This window comes from Hevea brasiliensis, chromosome 2 (genome assembly GCF_030052815.1).
Source record: "Hevea brasiliensis isolate MT/VB/25A 57/8 chromosome 2, ASM3005281v1, whole genome shotgun sequence".
Lineage (NCBI taxonomy): Eukaryota > Viridiplantae > Streptophyta > Magnoliopsida > Malpighiales > Euphorbiaceae > Hevea > Hevea brasiliensis.
Window position 1 is genome coordinate 113,337,315 of NC_079494.1, and position 18,804 is coordinate 113,356,118.

The following is an 18,804-nucleotide window of genomic DNA, read 5'->3' on the forward strand; positions in this document are numbered from 1 at the left end:
CCCTTTGCCGTCTTTGGACAAGCTGACACGTTCAACTTCAAAAATTCTACTTTTCGTCCACTAGCATCTTACAAGACAAAAACCTGCTACTGTTTCTCCTTTTTTTTTTTATTTCTTTTTAATGGATAATTTTTGTTTGAAACTTGGGAGGTGAGGGTAACATATTTACATTTTTATGTTTGCAAAGGGCTCCAAATATAGGGATACATTTCGACGAAACCAGCTTACGATCCTCCGTTCACTGTCCTCGCTAAGGGCTTCTTCGCTTCCTTTAAAGGTGCATTTTTTTTTTGTTTATTTATTTAATAAAAGTTCTTTTTTTTTTTTTCTGCTTTAAGTTCTTATTGCCAAGTCAGTGGGTTTGGTTAGGCAATTCTTTGTTTTTGGTTAATGGGTTATGTTGAAGCTGCTTTAAGGGGGATGGGAAAGGGGGGAAAAATATATCAGAAGTTTTCTGTGTTATGGGTCGTTTCATAGTTGATGATTATGTTTATTCTGCACTTTGTTTGGATACTGAATTGAAATCTCTAGTTAATCCTGATTTGTTTTCGAACGCAGGGATTTTTTTTTTAAATTGTTCCGGAATTGTGTCACATTTTTGGTCCTCATTAAAAAGTTCAACGATTTTCGTTATGATTGAGAGTTTTGGGATGGAGATCTTTTCTGAGTTACAGAATCAGTAGATTCCTTTTCTTCTTGTGAAACTGGTTTACCTAGCTGTTTGAGAATTTAACATTTGTGTAACTGCTTGGGTTTGGCTCTAATTTAGACTATTGATGATAAAAAGTGTTGTCTTTCTCTGAGCTTGAAAAATGTATCCTTTGATGAGCTTTACTTAAGGCAAGCACTGGACTTCTTTGATAAAATAACAGAACCTTCAACATATAAATGGGTGGGAACTGAGTTATAGAGATTTGCCTGGTATGATGGATCGTTTGGTTTCCAGAGAAAGAGAGCCTGAAGTAGATCTTGAAAGTGGAGGGACAACTAGTGAAGAGGATGGAACAAATGATCTTGTTTCAGCAAATAAACAAACCAAGAAAGTTTTAAATAGTGTTTGGAGTGGGCCTTTAGGTTTTGATGGATTGGGGAATTCTTCAAAATTTGGTGAGGATGCTGACGAGAATGTGGAGTTCTTGCTAGACAAGAATTCAGAAGGAAAAGAGGGTCAACAGCAAATTCCTTTTGTGAATAAGAAGCTTCTGGAAGAGAAAAAGAAGAAAAAGAACTCAAGAAAGGCTCCCAAGCCACCCAGGCCTCCTAAAGGTCCATCACTGGATGCTGCTGACCAGAAGTTGGTGCAGGAAATCACCGAGCTTGCCATGAGAAAACGTGCCAGGATTGAACGAATCAGAGTGCTAAAAAAGATGAGAGCAGCAAAATCATCATCTTGGAACAGCAGCCTATATGCCATGGCGTTCACTGTTCTCTTCTTCCTTGTCCTCATCTTTCAAGGTACAGCGCATTCTGGAATTTGATTTGGGCTATTATTTATCTTGTACTGTCTGGTCCCTAGAATAGATGCAATTAACATGATATTGCATTGTTGTGGTTTAGTTGATAACTAAATTTCTTTATTTAAATGGGGAATGCAAAATTTGCGTCTTATCAGAACTCATAGCTGATTTGTACTTTACAAATATGCTTATCATAAGGCATTTGGATTTTGCCCTTGATAAGAGCCTATAATTAGTTTCTAACTTTATGGTATATGCTATTGATAAGTTGGCCTATAATTAGTTTCTAACTTTATGGTATATGCTATTGATAAGTTGGTCCTACAAATATGTTTGTCATAACTCGTAACAATTATAAACTCTTGTGGCATTTGACCAGTTAACAAGCCCAATAAAATTCCCCCTGGACCCCAACCTTCACACAGCCTATTTTTTCAGATGGAAATCATTGACAAGATTGTACATTGTCAAGGTTTCTTTAGTTCTCATGTACATTACTAAAAATATGAACATCAAACCACCACGTATTAAGCCTTCTTTGGCAAATTCAGTAAAATTCTCATTGCCATGAGATTGCACCTTGATGCCAAACTTACACCATATGCCTAGTTGCCTTAATAGTGGGTTTTCCCTTGAAAGATAGTTATGTTTGTTTCTTTATAGGATATTGAAGCTGCAAAATTCTGGTCCTGATCTTTAGCTTGAATCATACTTCATTTGCAATATTAATTAAGGGTTGAGAAAGATGTTAAATGACCAACTCCCATACTGTATACTCCTAAGTATCTGTGTGGATCTTAAATGCTTGGAAAATTTCACTATTTAAAGCTTTTATTCCCTCTAGAAGACAAACATGCAATTCCATGTCAATGCAAATGCATGAATCAGTTGGCAGAGAGTGTAAATCTGCAGCTAAATGGAGGTTTCGGCATTAAAGCACAAGAGGAACAGAATAAACAGCAAGTTTTATGCCTCATTCCTAATCCTTTAACTCACTGTAGTCTACAGCTTGTTGAATTTTATGAAGCCACTGTGCAGGTTCTTGGCTGATGTGATTGTTTCTCTTGACGGGATTCCTTTGGCCAGCCAGCTGTTTGTGATTTATTGCTTTAGCCATTATCAGAATACAAGATTTGAGTTGAGACTCTTGGTCATTGAATTTTTCTCGCTAATGCTCAATCACAATTGACCTGGTGACCTGAAAAGGCATTCTTATGTTTGAAGTGCATCAGTTTAAGATTAGCCTTGAGAGTTAGCTTGCTCTATGTTAATCAGTTATAGCCTATTTCATTCTGAGTCTTTTCGTTCTAAACTATTTCCAAATGTCATATTGCTGTTGATTTATGTAGACAATTTAAGGTTCAAACGCTAGTTAGTCTCTCATGTGGAAGAGTTTTTAGTCTAATGTAGTACCAATATTCTACTAGGGCCTTTATATAGTTAATATGCTCGAAATTTTCTTGCAGGAATTTGCTCCAGAAACATTGGAAGCTTGTGTCTGCAAGTGTCACCTGAGCCAGCAGTTACTGCAAGTGAAGATTTGATTTCAGTTCAATTTTACAAGAACGCTGCCTATGAAGGTGATGGACCTGGCTCTGGCTCTCCAAGGTGTGTATTCCTTGTTTTTTCAGTATTCTTAATAGTATCAATACATTTTGTTGTGGTAGGCGCGAATCTTTCTTACGTACCGATTATGAGAATGCAAGAAGATATCAATATCTATCATTCATTTGTTAATCTTGCGTTGCCTGTACACAGTTTGGTAGGAGGACCAGTTTCGGGTTCAGGATTGAGTAAGAAATAGAGTTGCCTAATCTTCTGTTCCATCTGTAAACTTTTACTGACATCTGCAGCATGGAAGCTGAGTTAGACTGAAAAAACTTAAATCCCTTTTGTAAACTGAAGCTGAGGCAGCGTGCAATCTTTCAAACACTCTGATTTTTGTATATAGTGGGCAGGAACCAAGTTTGGACTTTGGAGAGATGTTTGTAAAGTACAGTTTGGTAGAGTAATTAACTCGTATGGTTATTAGTGATTTTGCAGCTTGAAACTTTTGTTCCTTATTTCGTGCCAAATTTTGTCTTGCTATGTCGAACTATTTAATGAAATTAAGGAAAAAAACCTAGAAAAAAATTTAAAGAAATTTGCAAATTTCAGTTAAAAAAAACTTGTTCTAGTATTACATGTGTAACTAAGGGCTAGGATAGTATAGGGCTAGGCCCAAGGACGACTAAAAGCCTATTTAGCATTGCTTTGAAACTATTGTTAAGAAAATTATTTTTTTATATATACAAGTTAGAGAGTATTAAAAAATAATTTAAAATTATATTTGATAGATTTTAATCATAAGAATACTAAATTAATAAAATAATTTTTTTCAAACTACTTTTTTCAATAGCATTTGAAATGGTATTTTTATTTAGAAAAATAATTTTTGCCTTTCAAATTCAATGCCAAACAGGTACTAATAAGCTCAGAGAGATCCCAGCACAACTTAAAATGGCAGCTTAACAACAGAATACAATGGAACATAGCTTTCAATAACAGGGACAACAGCGCCCCGCCTGAGCTTGAACTTGGGCTTTACCAAATTCATCTCCAGTCTCCAATATAGGTAGGTTGCAGTGTCGCAGTAAATGAGAACAAGGTCTTAATGGCTCAAATTCCTCTAATTGTTCATGTCATCAAATGATTGGAGTTCCAATCCGCAGTAGTTCTCAGAAATAATTCTTCTAGATCACTGAAAACATCTCAGTTGGTTATTTCTTTCTAGAAGAGATCCAAGCATGAAGTATGAATTTTTAAGTTTGAAATCCCAAGGGCAAGCTAATGAAATGTGGAGAATGCTCTTTCTTTCGAATTCTTTCTCACTGGTGGAGACATTTCGCTATTTGCTTGTTCCCAATCAAGCAATAGCTATTGCTGCTTAGCTCAGGCCCAGGTAGCTCCAGACCATCAGAGCTAATAATATCATAAGGTCTACCTTCTTCAAACACGTATGATTGAAATTTGAACAGACACTATATTTTTTTGGTTAATGAGATTACCAATGTTATTGCATTAAGAACATTTTCAATGTCATGTTCTGGCCCTGATCTGCATGAATCAAGCTATCTATTTTCTGCTGATATTATAAATTTTAAATCAATGCTACTTGATCATTTTTAATAGTATGAGACATCGAGTTTGAATCACTGCCAAAATAAAATTTAGAAAAAAGAAACTTGATTAAACGTGAAAAGCCATCAACCTGAAGCTGCAATTACCAAACCAAAAACCAAATAGATAATCAATATCTAAGAGTTTGAATATTTCACCTTTTACACTTCAAGATAGACAATTCATGTCATGCCTATAACTCTAATCAATCTGGAAATTTTCAAATGGGAAGAAGGACATTTAAAAAAATCAACAAATAAAATTTAAAGAATCAAGAATGTGATAAATCAATAATGCCGACATGGGTATAAATGTTATCAATTCCAAGAAATAATAGTTCAAGAAGTTATCCATTATCTTTTTGTGTGGGGGATGAAATTGTGATGATAGGCACATTTCAGAATATCGATTTCAGCAAGAATGTAAAATTAAGAACGAGCCATGCTCTGTATTCAAAGCGGTTGATGGATATCCTCGACATGCCCATCCTGCAAACTGTTCACATGCACAAGCTTTCTTGGAAACAGGGCCATCACCTCCCCTCCTCATTTCCAAACTGTTCCAGAATTCAGACAAGTGAAGAAGAATTCTATACATTTTGTAGAGATAAATACAATGAACAAACACTCCTTTTAGATACCTCGGATACTTGGGGTTTGATGTCATGCAAAACCGGCCAAAAAGCATTAGTTTTGAGCTAAAAATTAATCATATATCCTAAGACCCATCCTGCGACAAACACCACTTGTTTTGGACCACATTTTAGGATTTATCAATCATCATCCAGTTCTATTAAAGGAAGCCTGAAGCCTTTCTCATTTGTCATAAAGGAAGGTATGTTGTTTGAGGGTTTGAGGTCCCTTATCCCGTTTTGCTTTGTCTTGGCGGCACCAGCTGCAACTACCTTTACCTATTTAGGCCATGCACTCACCTGCGCGTTATCCACGGGAGTTTGTAGGAAAGATACCGTTGTCGGCTCAAAAGCTTCCGAGTCAAACTGTTGACATTTTCTTCTTTTTCAAACTCTTAATTTACACTGCCTCCAGTACTTTCAATTTAAAATTGATAGAATTATAATTCAAAAGATCTTTTCCTAATTTGAGTATGAGAAATATTTCTCAATGGGATAGATAAATATTTCTTATAATGAGTAGAACTCTTATTTTAGTGTTATTTCTAAATTGAATAAAACTCCTAATCAGACAAGGACTGAGAGAAGGTTATTTGGTTTTTGAGCATTGAAAATGGTGGCTTTTGGCCCATGGAGTGAGGATTTGGCAAATTATGAGGATTTGGCTATGCTCATTGAGAAGCACTTGCCCATTACAGTGGAGAGAGGCTTCAGCCTAAAGTGGAGTAAGGACATAAAATTCAAGATGAAGAAATTCTTGTCCATTGGTGAGAGGGCTCTTGTCCATATAGTTAAAGACACCCTTTGTGGTGTAGTGTTGTAATAGTAAATATATTAAGTTATGTCTAGATGAAACTGAGAGGGACTAACTAATATATTTATTATGAGCAGTTTGATATAGTATGGGTTCTCTTGGGTGTAATTGGATTTATGAGTAGTGTTAGCATAATTACAGCAATTAGCATGATTATAGGAGATTTGTGTAGTATAATTACAGCAATTAGCATGATTATAGGAGATTTGTGTAGCATAATTATAGCAATTATTATTCTTGTCCAAATTAGTTCATATTTTTATGTATAAATAGATGTAATATCTCTGTAAATGAAACACAGACAAATACACAATCCTTTTCTTCATTACTTGTATTCTTTCTTCTAACATGGTATCAGAGCCATAAAGCTTTTATTTCTAGTTTTTGGGGTCTCTCTGCTCTCTCTACAATCTGTTCTGGTTCATTCTTTCATACCTATTATTATACCATTTTTTTTTCTCCTCATCTTGTTATCAATGGAGAAATCTGATATTTCAAGACCTATTGCAACAGTTCTGACTGGTTTCAACTATAATCTTTGGGTTCAAGGAATGAAAAGTTTTTTGATAGGTCATAAGCTTTGGCGTATTGTTACCAGAGATATCACTGCGCCGACAAGAGAGAACGATGAAACTGATGCAAAATTTGCTGACCGTCTTGAGGATTGGGATAGTAAAATCATCGATCATCACCGTTTCGCAATACCTCTGTCTCATCCATCCACATACGCTTTGCTAATTATGACTCGCAAAAGAAATCGGGATTTTTTGGCTAATCGATATCAGACCACTGGACTTGCCCACTATTATCAGTTGTGGACTACTCTTCATAATCTGAAACAAGAAGCAGGTCAATCTGTGAATGATTTTCTTGCCCAGGTCCAATCTATTTGGAATCAAATATCTCAGGCCAAAATCAGTGAAGATCATCTTCATCTCATTCAAGTTCTAATGGCTCTTCGATCGAATATGAGGCCGCTCGAGCGCCTCGCTACATCGAAATCCACTCCCATCATTGGAAACGCTATTCAAGAGATTATTTTTAAGAGACTCGTCCTCGTTTGGATAAAACTCCTCAATTTGAAGCTGCTCTTGCAACTACTCGATCCTCACATCAGAAATCTGGCAATCAACTCTGTAAGAATTGTAATCAAATTGGTCATGCTTTTGCATATTGTCCTACTATAAAATGCAAATATTGTCATGGTTACGGTCATATTCTTGAACATTGTCCCACACGTCCTCCAAGACCAAAAGGAGGGCAGTCTAAATTCAAGAATGTCTCAAAGCCTGGATCTTCCTCTGTCACTGCTGTTGCTGCTACTGAAGGCTCTACTGCCATCACCATGAGTGATCTTGAGGCACTATTCAAACAGTTATCTCTTCTAATTCTCCCGCCGCCATGTCCGCCACTCGGGTAATTCTTATTGGCTTTTGACTCTGCATGTTGTAATCATATGACCACTAATCTTAAATTCTTGTCTTCGCAAAACTCGTATCTTCCTTACCACCAATCCATACTGCAAATGGTACTAAAATGAACATCACACATACTGGTCATGTGTCTACCTCAAATCTTCATCTCCCTGACACCTATTATATCCCTAATTTGGCACTCAATCTTATTTCTGTTGGTCAGTTGTGTGAAAAAGGACTAAATGTTATTTTTTCTCACCATGGTGTCCAGGTACAGGATCCACAAACGGGACAGATTCTTGGGGAGGGTAGCAGAGTGGGTCGATTATTTGAGCTTACATCTTTACATCTTCCTCAGAGATTTGTGTCTGCAGCTACAATCCCTAATTCCTCCATTCACCAATGGCATCTTCGTCTTGGTCATGCTTCTGCCAATAAAATTCAACCTTTAATTTCTCGTGGATTATTATGATCTATTAAGTTTGAGTCATTTAATTGTTTAAATTGTCAGCTTATAAAACAACCTGCATTATCTTTTTCTCATAATAATACTACTTCAAATACTCCTTTTGGTTTAATTTATTCTGACATTTGGGGTCCTTATCCTATTTCTTCAATAAATGGTTTTCATTATTTTGTGATATTTATTGATGATTATTCTCGGTTTACTTGGATATATTTTTTGAAACATTGATCTGAGTTATCACAAATTTACATCACATTTGCAAAAATGATTAAAACTCAGTTCTCTTGTGACATTAAAATTCTCCGAACAGACAATGCCATGGAATATCGGGATTCTTCTTTACTTCAGTTTCTTAGTCAACAAGGCACCATTGTTCAATGTTCTTGTCCTCACACCTCTCAACAGAATGGGCGAGCCAAATGCAAGCATCGCCATATTCTTAATTCTGAACGTACTCTTCTTCTTTCTGCCTCATGTCCAGAAAAATTTTGGGGAGAAGCAGCTTTTCATGCTGTTTATATTATTAATTGTCTTCCTACCTTGGTTCTTCATAATTTATCTCCTTTTGAAAAGTTGTTTGGACAACCTCCTGACTATTCCATCCTTAAACCTTTTGGATGTGTTTCTTTTGTTCTTTTACAACCTCATGAACATACCAAATTAGAACCCCGTGCTCATCTATGTTGTTTTCTTGGTTATGGCATTGAACACAAAGGGTATCGTTGTTGGGATCCTGTTTCTAATAAGTTACGCATCTCTCGTCATGTTACCTTTTGGGACAATACTATGTTCTCTTCTCTTTCCAAATTTCATCACTCTGTCAATACTGACTCTCTATTTTTCACTGACTCCTCCAAAGAGCTGTTTCCAAGTCTTGATCCAGGTGATTGTGATGTGCTCAATATTAGCCCAGCTACACCTGCCCCTGTTGAATCGGCACCAGTTGTTGATCCAGTACCTGCGCCTGCATCTCCTCCTAGCACTAATTGTTACACTCATTTCATATAGGCATTTTAGGGTAGTTTTGCATCTATTTTGCCCTCATATTTTAGTATATTTTATGTTTTTAGCTTTATTTTATCTTATTTGTTAATTTTAGATACTTTATATTTGATTTTCGTAATTTTTGTTATTTTGATAGGATTTTGTGGCAAATCGAAGATCAATGAGTGCAATAGGAAATAATTTGAAGAGATTTGAAGTTCTTTAAGCATGGAGGAAAGTTGAAGAAATCAAGCCTTGAAAGAGCAAACTAGCCAAAATTTGCTTGAGACTTTGCTTAAGGTCATGCTTAGGGTAAAGCGGCAATGCTTAAGGAGCAGCACAAGTCAAGCATGAGCAGAAAAGTCCATTTTACTCTAAGTCTGCCGAGATTTGCTGAAGGTCTGCTTAACCTTAAGCAGACAGTGTGACCAGAGGCTAAAATTTGCTAAGAAGCTGCTTAGGGTTAAGCCGAACCCTAAGCAGAATGCCCAGAACGTGAATAGTGCTGCTGACTTGGATAATTTTACACCTCATTTCCTATCCACTCCTTGTCTTTTATTTACTTTTAGGGCAACTTTTAGGGACCATATAAATTCATCATTTCCTTATTTTTGCTATAAGAGGAAGGGAAGGAAAAAACAAAAAGGAAAGAAAATTATATAGAAAGAGGGAGAGAAGACGCCATTCTCTCTAGGAAGAGGAGCTGCTGCACGAGTTTGGAGCTCCAGAAACCAGAGACCTTGGTTCTTCCACCTGGGTTTTCCTATTTCAGTCCTTTTGTCATGTTTTTCTTTATTCTTCCATCAATATTTCTTGTAAATACCATCATGAGTGAGTAATTTCTTTAGATTTCAGAGTTGGGAAATATGTTTTAGATTAATTTGTGGATTTGGACTGGGTATTTCCTTATTTTATATGAATATGAGTTTTGATTCCTTCCTTGTGTGCTTGATTTACTTGCCTAATGTTGGTACCCATTGGGTATTGTGTTAATCTTTGATTGAAGGACCGAAAGGTGAAAGTCATTGATGGGTAATCATGGATGGAAACTTAAAATCACCTAGATTTAGAAATAAACTAGGACTTTAAGAGGAATTAATTATTGGTTACAAAACTTAATGGGTTTTAAAGTAATCAAATACATACGAAAGTAGGTTTGGTTATTTTAGAATACACTTTGATTTGCTTGAAAAAGATATCAAAGGGATTTAGAATCAATTTTCTTCAAACTCTATTTTTCCCTAAAAATTGGAATGCCCAAGACAAATCCCAATTAATTTATGCATAAACCCCCAACTCTGGAATCACTTTTACCATAATTAGACTTTCGTTTAAATTACCCATTGTTAATTTTAGTTTAATTGCGAACTAGAATTAGAATTTATTTGTTTGCTCTTTACCCATTTCAATTAGATTAATCAATTTACCTTGCTCGTTTACATTTACCATTTATTCATTAATCATTAGCCCAAATAATCGCTTCATTCATAGTTTAGTAATCAAACAGCAAATCCTCATGGGAACGATACTTGATTCATCACTTTATTACTTGAGACGACCCGTATACTTGCAGATTTTAGTCACATCAAGTTTTTGGCGCCGTTGCCGGGGATTTAATTTTTTTTTTGTTTGATATTGAACAATTGTTTGTTTGGTTAATTTGGGCATTTTATTTTATTTTCTTTTTACCATTTTACTTTGAGAATTTGTTTATTTTTGTTTTTCAGGTGCTTTATTTTATGAGAAGGACAAAAAGTGAAGAAATCAATTTATTCTTTGACCCAGAAATAGAGAAGACAGCAAAGGCTTTAAGAGCAGAATCTAAGAGGAGAAAAGCTGAAATTAAAGCTCAACAACAACAAGAAAGAGCACAAGAGCAAGAGCAATTACAAGAAGAAATGGCCAACAACAACAATAACAACCGCTCTGTGAAAGATCATGCCTATCCTAACATTGGAGATTTCATGCCAAGTATTACAAGACCAAGAGTAGAAGCTAATAATTTTGAACTGAAGCCTGCACTCTGTCAAATGGTACAACAAGCACAATTTGGAGGAAATCCAAGTGAAAGTCCACACGTGCATCTAGCACACTTTCTTGAGATCAGCGATATGTTGAAGATAAATGGAGTTTCTGATGATGCAATTTGACTCAGATTATTTCCTTTTTCTCTGAAGGACCGAGCTAGAGAGTGGTTACATTCTTTGCCACCAGGTTCTATCATGACATGGGATGAACTTTCTCAAGCATTTTTAGCTCAATATTTTCCACCAAGCAAGACAGCTAAGCTAAGAAATGAGCTGACTTCTTTTAAACCTAGAGATGATGAGAGCTTGTATGAAGCATGGAAAAGGTACAAGGATTTGCAAAGGAGATGTCCATATCATGGGATTCCTAAGTGGATGCTTGTTCAACACTTTTACAATGGAGTTTCACCAGCCATTAGGAGTACGATTGATGCATCTTCTGGAGGTGACCTTATGGAGAAATCTGAAGATGAAGCTTTTTCTGCTCTTGATAAAATTGCTTATAACAACTACCAATGGAGTTGTAAGAGGAATGAGATCAAGAAACCAGCTGGTATGTTTGAGCTTGATGCCATGAATATGATTAATGCTAAGTTTGATGCTTTGACAAGGAAAATGGACAAGCTAAGCATGAAAGTAGATTCTTCAAATGGAGGTTCTAGTAATTCGAGAAGTTGGAGTGCAAATGTCAATTGTGCAGCAGATTTTTCTGCACTAAATCAAGATTTTTCAAGTGAGCAAGTGGATTATGAGGGGAACTACAATCAAAGACCAGGTGGTAACCCATTTTCTGCAACTTATGATCCAGCATGGAGAAGCCACCCCAATTTCTCATAGGGAGGTAGACAAGGGCAAAATCAGAATTTTCAGCAGAATAGAGGTCCCCCTCCTGGAATTTCTAAAACTCAAAATGTACCTGCTCCACCTCTACCACAACAAGCACAACTAGACAAGACAGCTAGATTGGAATCTATGATTGAAACTCTACTTGTGAGCCATCAAAGTCAACAAGAAATGATTTCTCAATTAGCATCTAAAGTGGATCAAATGGCAACACACAACAAGATGTTAGAGAATCAAATAGCTCAACAAGCTAGCTCTTCAAGTAACAAAGCATTTGGGAAGCTTCCTAGCCAACCAGAAAATTCAAGGGAGCATTGCAAGGCTATTACATTGAGAAGTGGAAAAATATTGGAGAATGGAGATAAAAAGATTGAAGAGGAAGTTGAAGAAAAGAAAAGCAGAGAAGGAGATGAACAAACTGAAGCTGAAGTTAGAATTGAAGCTGAGAAAGAAAATTCAGTGGAAGAAAAAGGAAGTAAGGAGAGGGAGAGCAAAGAGGAAGAGCCCAAATACGTTGCACCTAAAGCCTACATGCCACCTTTACCATTCCCACAAAGGTTTCAGAAAGCAAAATTGGATAAACAATTTGGGAAATTTTTGGAGGTATTGAAGTCTTTGTATGTGACTATTCCTTTCACTGATGCCTTAGCACAAATGCCTTCATATGCCAAATTTTTGAAGGAGATTTTATCTAACAAGAAGAAATTGGAGGAATTTGAGACTGTAGCTCTCACGGAAGAAAGCAGTGCTATTTTGCAAAATAAGCTTCCACCCAAACTGAAAGATCCTGGGAGTTTCTCCATACCATGTCACATTGGGGATATCAGTATAGATAAGGCTTTATGCGATCTTGGAGCCAGTGTTAGTCTGATGCCATTATCTATCTATGAGAAAATGAAGATTGGAGAAATGAAGCCTACTACCATATCACTACAGTTAGCAGATAGGTCTATTAAATTTCCAATTGGGGTAGTTGAGAATGTTCCTCTGAAAGTTGGGAAATTTTTCATACCAGTGGATTTTGTGGTATTGGAGATGGAGGAGGATGTACACATTCCTATTATTCTTGGTAGACCTTTCCTTGCTACTGCTGGAGCTGTGATTGATGTAAAAAATGGGAGGCTTACATTAGAAGTTGGGGAAGAGAAAGTAGAATTCAATTTGTTTCAAGCAATGAAAAAGAAAGATGATTCAAACTCATGCTTGAGAGTTGATGTGATAGATAAAGAGGTTAGAGAAATGCTTAAAAAGCAACATCCTAAAGATCCCTTAGAAGCTTGTTTGGTTCATAACATCAAAAAAGGGGATGAGATTGAGGAAGCTGCAGAATATGCTACAATTTTGGAAGGAAATCCACCATTGCCTATGGCTGATATTGAAAAGATTGGGAACTTGAAGCAAGAAACGACTTCATCATCAAAGTTTGAAAAAGGTGAAGCACCTAAGGTAGAGTTGAAACCTCTTCCAACAAATCTCAGGTATGCTTTTCTAGGGCAAAATTCTACATATCCTGTGATTGTTAGTGCTAAATTGACTGATTGTGAGATTGAAAAATTATTGAGAGTTCTTAGGAAGCATAGAAGGATAATTGGTTATACCATTGATGATATTAAAGGAATACATCCTTCTGTGTGCATGCATAGAATTTTGTTGGAAAATGACCATAAAGCCTCTCGAGAATCACAAAGGAGATTGAATCCAAACATGAAAGAGGTTGTGAAAAAGGAGATCTTGAAATTGCTTGATGCAGTATTATTTACCTGCTTTCGACAAAGAATTGGGTAAGTCCAGTTCATGTTGTACCTAAGAAAGGGGGCATCACAGTGGTGAAAAATGAAAATGATGAACTAATGCCTACAAGAACTGTAACTGGATGGAGAATGTGTATAGACTATAGGAAATTGAATAAGGCAACTAGAAAGGACCATTTTCCATTACCATTTATAGATCAAATGCTTGAGAGACTAGTTCATCATTCTTATTTTTGCTATTTGGATGGCTATTCGTGGTTCTTTCAGATCCCTATTCACCCAGATGATCAGGATAAAACTACCTTCACATGTCCTTATGGTACCTTTGCATATCGAAGGATGCCATTTGGACTATGTAATGCCCCTGCTACATTTCAACGATGTATGATGTCCATATTTTCTGACATGATTGAGGGTATTAAGGAAGTGTTCATGCATGATTTTTACGTATGGTAAATCTTTTGATGAATGCTTATCTAACTTGTCTAAGGTTTTGCAGAGATGTGAAGAGTTCAATTTAGTTTTGAATTGGGAAAAGTGCCATTTTATGGTACAAGAAGGAATTGTTTTGGGACATCTTGTGTCAAACAGGGGTATTGAGGTGGATAAATCAAAGGTAGAAATTATTGAGAAAATGCCACCCCCAACATCTGTGAAGGGAGTGAGGAGTTTCTTGGGGCATGCTGGATTTTATAGGAGATTCATCAAGGATTTTTCTAAGATTTCTAAACCTCTTACCAATTTATTGAGTAAAGATGTGGAATTTAATTTTGATACTAATTGTATGAATGCTTTTTGCAGGATAAAGGAAGCTTTGATATCTGCTCCTATTATGCAGCCACCCGATTGGTCATTACCTTTTGAGTTAATGTGCGATGCTAGTGATTATGCCATTGGGGCTGTTTTGGGACAAAGGAAAGATAAGAAGGTGTATGCAATATATTATGCAAGTAGGACCTTAGATGATGCTCAAATAAATTACTCTACTACAGAGAAAGAGTTTTTGGCAGTAGTATTTGCAGTAGATAAATTCAGGTCCTATCTTGTGGGGTCTAAGGTCATAGTATACACGAATCATGCAGCTATCAAGTATCTCCTTCAGAAAAAAGAGGCTAAACCTAGATTGATAAGGTGGGTGTTACTCCTTCAAGAGTTTGACTTGGAAATTAAAGATAAGAAAGGAGTAGAAAATGTGGTAGCGGATCATCTATCTAGATTGAGGCAAGAACAAGGAGACAATCTGGGAAAAGAACCCCCAATAGATGATTATTTTCTGATGAGCAATCATTAGTAATCATGAATGCAAAAACCCCTTGGTATGCAGATTTTGTGAACTATCTAGTGTGTGGAATCCTTCCACTGATCTAACATGACAAAGAAAAGAAGAAATTTCTTTTTGATGTGAAGGATTATGATTGGGAGGAGCCATTTTTGTTCAAGAAATGTGGAGATGGGCTAATTAGAAGATGTTTAGCTGATGAGGAGATAGGGAATGTTATCAAAGATTGCCATTCTTCACTTTATGGGGGTCACATGAGTGCGACAAATCTGAGAAAAAGTTCTTCAAGCAGGTTCTTTTGGCCACACATGTTTAAGGATGTGAGGAAGTTTGTAAATGCATGTGATAGGTGTCAAAGGATGGGTAATATCTCAAAGAGAGATGAAATGCCCCTCCAAAATATCTTGTGAGTGGAATTATTTGATGTGTGGGGCATTGATTTCATGGAACCTTTTCCATCGTCCTTGGGACACAAATACATTTTAGTTGGAGTAGATTATGTGAGCAAATGGGTTGAAGATATACAATCTCCAACTAATGATGTAAGAGTTGTGATTAAATTCCTTAAAAAGTTCATTTTTACAAGATTTGGAACTCCACGTGCCATTATAAGTGATGGAGGTTCTCATTTTTGCAACCATCAATTTGAAAGATTATTGCAAAAATATGGAGTGAAGCATAAGATTGCAACACCCTACCATCCACAAACTAGTGGTCAAGTGGAGATCTCCAATAGAGAGCTGAAAGAATTCTTGAAAAAAGCATGAATAGTTCAAGAAAAGATTGGTCACTAAAGTTAGATGATGCTCTTTGGGCCTATAGAAACGACTTTTAAAACTCCTATTGGAACTACCCCATTTAGATTGGTTTATGGGAAGGCTTGTCATTTACCTTTGGAGTTGGAACATAAAGCATATTGGGCCATAAGAACACTGAACTTTGACTTAAAAACTGCAGGAGAAAAAGAATCTTGCAACTAAATGAACTTGAGGAACTTAGACTGGATGCTTATGAAAATGCCAAGCTTTACAAGGAAAGAACTAAGAGATGGCATGATAAGCATATTAGGAGGAAGGAATTTCAGGAAGGTGATGTTGTTCTTCTATACAACTCTAGGTTAAGGTTATTTCAGGAAAATTAAAGTCAAGATGGTCAGACCCTACATCGTTATAAAGGTATACCCCTATGGAGTGTTGAGATAAGCAATGAAACCTCGGGGACTTTCAAAGTTAATGGCAGAGATTAAAGCATTATATTGTTGGAGAACCACGCAAAGGGTTGTAGAGGTTTCATGGCTTAGTTCCCCAATCAAGGATGCTTAGAATTGGAGTGGAAGGTCAAGCTTAAGACCTTAAACAAGCGTTTCTTGGGAGGCAACCCAAGCGTATCCTTTTATAGATTATTAATTTTCCATTTCACTTCATTTTCAGTTTTTACCCTCATTAAACTCAAAAGTGACATTTGTTTATCTTTTGTAGGTCATTCATGAAGATTGGGCAAGTTTACACTTGTGGCAAAAACAAAGAATTGAAGGTAAGCAAATATAAGCAACATTCTGCACTTTATCCAGTGCTTGTGAACAGTAACACCTTTAAACTTGTGCTAAATTACTGATATTGCAATCCACTTGATAGCACGTGCTTGATTTTGTGTCTTGTGTAAATTCTGTGATATACAACTTGGATGAGGATCAATTTTGATATTTAGGGTGATGAGAGCTTTATTGAAGTGCAAAAATAGTGTTTGTTAGGTTTTACCTTTTAGTGTATATATAATTTTGTAGTCTGTTAGGAATTTACATGTTTTTGTTTGAATTCTGCTAATTTTTGCAATCTCTGATTTTTGCTCACATTCATGCTACTCTTCATCTTTGCTAAAAGGTCAATTTCTATGTCTTTTCTGCAATTCTTGAATATTTGGAACTTGTCTCAAATGTCTTGAAAATATGCTTTTGGTATAAGTTTAGAAAGGAGACCATTTCATTGAATGTGCAAAAAGGTAGTCACAATTGGTGCCTAAATTGAAAAATGCTTGCATAAGCTAAATGAATATATTGTGTTTGATGAGTGCTAAGAGATGATGAACTTAAATCCCTCAATTTTATGGTGTTTGTATGTATTTGGAAATTGCTGGGGGTCATGATAGAATTCCATAGCTTGTGGACTGTTTTTGGCAAGCAAAACCACAATTTTTCCCAAAACCTGCCGAAACTTGCTGATGGCATTGCTTGTCAAGCAGAGTCTTAAGCAAATTCTGCTGAACCTTATGCTTAACCCCAAGCATGGCCCATCTTACAACAAGTCTGCCCCACAATTTAAAATAGCCTAAGATGTCCGCCAAATTTTCTAAAAGCCTCGCCAACACTCCCGATAAACCTCGTCGACTTCTTTTCCCACGCCATTTCTTCCGGCAATCTTTACAGGAAGCCGAACGGTTTCTTTCCTTTCATTAAAATGGTAAGAACTAAAATGTGGTCTTCCCACAAACCCAAACTCAGCAAATTTCAACCTAAAATGGGTATTCCATCCTCATTGCCCACAAACCCTAACCCCAGCCCCAATTCGCCATTACCTCAGTCACCGCCACCACAAACGCCACCATTACCACAATCGCCACCACCTCAGTCACCGCCACTACCCCCAAGCCAAATACCACCTCTCATTCCGCCGACTTCCCTCTCGCAGCAATCCGAGCCGCAAAATGAAACACCAATTCTCGATACCCATTCCCCAGAACCTGCGCCTACTCAAGCAAAAACAAAAGGCAAAACAAAAAGGGCCGCAGGTAGACCCAAAGAAACCCCTGTCGAAAAAAGGAAACGAGTACCCTCTGTTCCTTTTGACCTAAACTCTCCACCTCAGCCGTCCTCTGAACCAGTTAGCAAAAGGACCAGGTCTTCCTCGCAAACCACAGCACCAGCGGTCCAAACACCAGTACCTCAGTCTCCCTTACACTCTCCAGCACCTGCATCATCTGCAGATAATATCGAGGAGGTAATTTCTCCATTACCTTGGGCTTTTAGGGATATGGATATGAAAAAGGCCTATGAGAAATTAGTTTCTAAAACTATTTTGGCAAATAAGTATATGGATGAGCAGATTTTGAAAGAATTAGGCATTTATGACTCTGTATTTGCCTATTTGAATGCTGTTAGCTGGACTGATTTTGCTAAAATTAGGGAACCAGTGTACAAGGATCTAACCCTGGAATTTTTGAGTTCCCTAAGGCTGAGTTTCAAACCAACAGTGCCTGAACATAAAGATATGATATATTTTCGATGTGCTGGAATTGATAGGGAGTTAGACATGGCTGCTATGAATGCAATTTTTGGTTTTCAGGATTCAGGATATAAAAACATTGAGTGGCAGCAAACTGTTTATGACCACATTCAATGCGAAGGATATTGCACCTTTTGGGGTTATTATAGACAGAGGACTGCAAACGCCTCTAGGATAGTTGACCATGTATTGAAATACCTCCATGGGTTCATTTCTTACACTGTTTTAGGAAGGGGACACAGTAACAGTATTGTGGGTGCTGGTGACTTGTTTCTCTTGTGGTGCATGAAGGAGAGAAAACAAGTAAGCACAGCCCATTTCATAGCCACTCATTGGCACCAAATTGTCACAAAGCATACTAAAGGTAGTATAGTTTTTGGGGGGTATATAACTGCTATAGCAAACTCATTTAGCTTTGATGCTAGTCTATATAAATTGCTGTCAGTTTCTGGGGAATCATATATAAACAGCACAATGTTGTTGCATATGGATGTTTCTGAGAAAATAGGCCATACCTATACATAAAGAAAGATCCCGATACCACTGGTACTACAGACCCCACTACCTTTACACCAGCAGAACCACAACCAACCACTACCCCACAGTTTTCAGCAGACATTTTATCCCTTTTAAGATCCTTGGAATCCAAATTAACAAGTTTCACTGTCCAACCATCTGTTCCTTCACCTGACAACACAGA

General features: G+C 36.8%; 2 protein-coding genes and 1 non-coding gene across 4 annotated transcripts; 2 read left to right on the forward strand and 1 right to left on the reverse strand.

Moving 5' to 3' along the window:
• LOC110638549 (uncharacterized) lies at nucleotides 1-3,492 on the forward strand. 2 transcript variants are annotated; one of them, XM_021789143.2, is made up of 4 exons: nucleotides 1-277; nucleotides 873-1,455; nucleotides 2,924-3,065; nucleotides 3,216-3,492. In XM_021789143.2, exons 1-4 carry the CDS (start codon nucleotides 176-178, stop codon nucleotides 3,259-3,261), a joined length of 873 nt encoding a protein of 290 aa, XP_021644835.2. In that variant the 5' UTR covers nucleotides 1-175; the 3' UTR covers nucleotides 3,262-3,492. The 2 variants fall into 2 exon arrangements, with proteins under 2 accessions (XP_021644835.2, XP_021644834.2); XM_021789142.2 differs by having other exon boundaries at nucleotides 4-277; nucleotides 559-1,455.
• Nucleotides 3,493-11,211: 7,719 nt separating this feature from the next.
• Nucleotides 11,212-11,318, reverse strand: LOC131178009 (small nucleolar RNA R71). The gene has a single exon (XR_009147141.1). It is a non-coding gene; the product is annotated as a small nucleolar RNA R71 (small nucleolar RNA).
• Nucleotides 11,319-17,339: 6,021 nt separating this feature from the next.
• On the forward strand, nucleotides 17,340-18,393 carry LOC131177982 (vegetative cell wall protein gp1-like). The gene is made up of 3 exons (XM_058143171.1): nucleotides 17,340-17,819; nucleotides 18,165-18,290; nucleotides 18,334-18,393. The coding sequence occupies exons 1-3, from the start codon at nucleotides 17,340-17,342 to the stop codon at nucleotides 18,391-18,393; spliced, it is 666 nt and encodes a 221-aa protein (XP_057999154.1).
• The last annotated feature ends 411 nt before the right edge of the window (nucleotides 18,394-18,804 follow it).